Source organism: Trachurus trachurus, assembly GCF_905171665.1.
Source record: "Trachurus trachurus genome assembly, chromosome: 11".
Taxonomy (NCBI): domain Eukaryota; kingdom Metazoa; phylum Chordata; class Actinopteri; order Carangiformes; family Carangidae; genus Trachurus; species Trachurus trachurus.
Window position 1 is genome coordinate 11,686,026 of NC_139904.1, and position 1,932 is coordinate 11,687,957.

At 43.1% G+C, this 1,932-nt stretch overlaps 1 protein-coding gene across 1 annotated transcript; it reads left to right on the top strand.

Annotated features, from left to right (window-relative positions):
• Positions 1–426: 426 nt before the first annotated feature.
• Positions 427–1,932, top strand: tnfa (tumor necrosis factor a (TNF superfamily, member 2); the record flags this gene model as incomplete). The annotated part of the gene is made up of 4 exons (XM_083981490.1): positions 427–661; positions 780–810; positions 932–988; positions 1,490–1,932. Exons 1-4 carry the CDS (start codon positions 488–490, stop codon positions 1,930–1,932), a joined length of 705 nt encoding a protein of 234 aa, XP_083837616.1. The 5' UTR covers positions 427–487.

A 1,932-nucleotide genomic window follows, 5' to 3' on the forward strand; every position in this document is an offset into this window, starting at 1 on the left:
CCTCCATATGTTTGACTCACATAGAGACAACAACACATGTAAACACATACAATAGAAAAATGTTTAAACAGTGTGGCAGATAATTGGTGTGTAGATTTGTTTCTGCACAACAGGATGTGAGTGTATATGTTAGTGAAAGTGTGTGTCAGAGTATCTATTGACTTCTTGTTGTGTGTGACCTGAGGTGTAGAAGGGGTTTCTACACAGGTGTGTGTGTATGTCTGTGTGTGTGTCTGTGCTACTGAGATTACATAGTCATAGAGATGCCATATGTGTGGGAGTGTGTGTGGTGTTTCTTCTTCCTCATCAAATCTCCACTCACTCAGTCACTGTGACATCAGTGGAGTTTCCCGGATACGACTGCTTTAAGAAGTGCTGTTGGCTGAGTTGCAGACATTAAAGCCAGAGCAGCAGCAGCAGCAGCAGCAGAAGAAAGAAGCTCAACTCAGTAGAAGTGAACTTGGTTATTGATAAATCTGAGAAAACAATGGAAGGCGAATGCAAAGTGCAGCTGGATGCATCTCTACCCACAGAGGACAGGAAACACACTACTACGCAGGGTTTCAGACCGAGCTCAAAGCTAACCACGGCTCTGCTGGCGTTCACGCTCTGCCTCGCCGTCGCCGCCTCTGCTCTTCTCTTCTTCAACTCAAACACTAAGGTGAGAATCAAAGCATCTGTGAATGATTGAAGTGCCTCTCACAGCCAGAGGTCATTGACCTGTACCTAAACTTTTTCTAACATCTCTCTTTTTTTAATTTCCTCTCTTCCTGAAATAGGGCCTGAGACAAGACGAAGACGATTATGGTGGTGAGTATTTTTTTTTACCTGTGATTTACTTTAGAGCTCAGCACACTAATTGCAACCAGACAGTACCAGCATGGAGCTGCGTTACATCTTATTGACCTCTGTCTTCTTCTCTTCTCTCCAGATCTGCGTCACACTTTGAGGCAAATATCCGACGGAAAAGCAGCCATTCATTTAGAAGGTAAAACTGCAATATGTATTCAGCTACAACAAAATACCTGCAAATATATGACACATATGATGAGCAGATGTATCTCCTGGAATTGTAACTAAATTCAATTTCTAAAGATATTCTTTGAAAAATCACCTCATCACAATGTCCAGCACTTTACTTTACCTTTAAAATGGAACTTGTTTTAAATTATAATTATTATAATTAACTAGTTTTAGTATTTTACCTCTGACGTATTTATTTATATTTATTTATTTATATATATTGCATTTGCATTTCTACTTGTAGGTTATTGGGTTATTGGGAGTTATAGCTTAGCTTAATTTTATACTCAGGTCTGCGATTCTCTAGATAGAGCTGTTATCTTTCTTATTTTTTATTATTTGATGCAATGATGTCATTCATTGCATCAAATAATGCAGAATGCAGCTGCTGTAACTACCATGATTTCCTGTGAAGGATTATTAAAGGATCTAACTAACTAACTCATTTCTCCATGTCCTTCAACAGGGAGACGTGGCGAGACTTCAGTTCAGTGGAAGGTTGATGAGAACCATTCCCACTCTCAGGGAGGTCTGCTGCTGGTGGGCAACGAGATCGAGATCCCCCGCAGAGGCCTCTACTTTGTGTACAGCCAAGCGTCTTTCAGTGTCAACTGCAGCGGCGGGGACGATGACTACGAAGACTCCATGGTCCACCTGAGCCACACCGTGAGGCGCTGGTCCGCGTCTTTTGGCAAATACGAGATCATCCTGAACTCTGTCCGCACCGCCTGCCAGAGGATGGTCAGCACCGATGAGGTTGAAGACGGGAACTGGTACACAGCGATTTACGTGGGAGCTGTGTTCGACCTGCATAAAGGGGACAAACTGAAGGCGGGGATGGAGAAGAAGATGCTGCAGGACCTGCAGGAGGAGGCGGGGAAGACGTTCTTTGGTGTGTTTGCGTTGTGA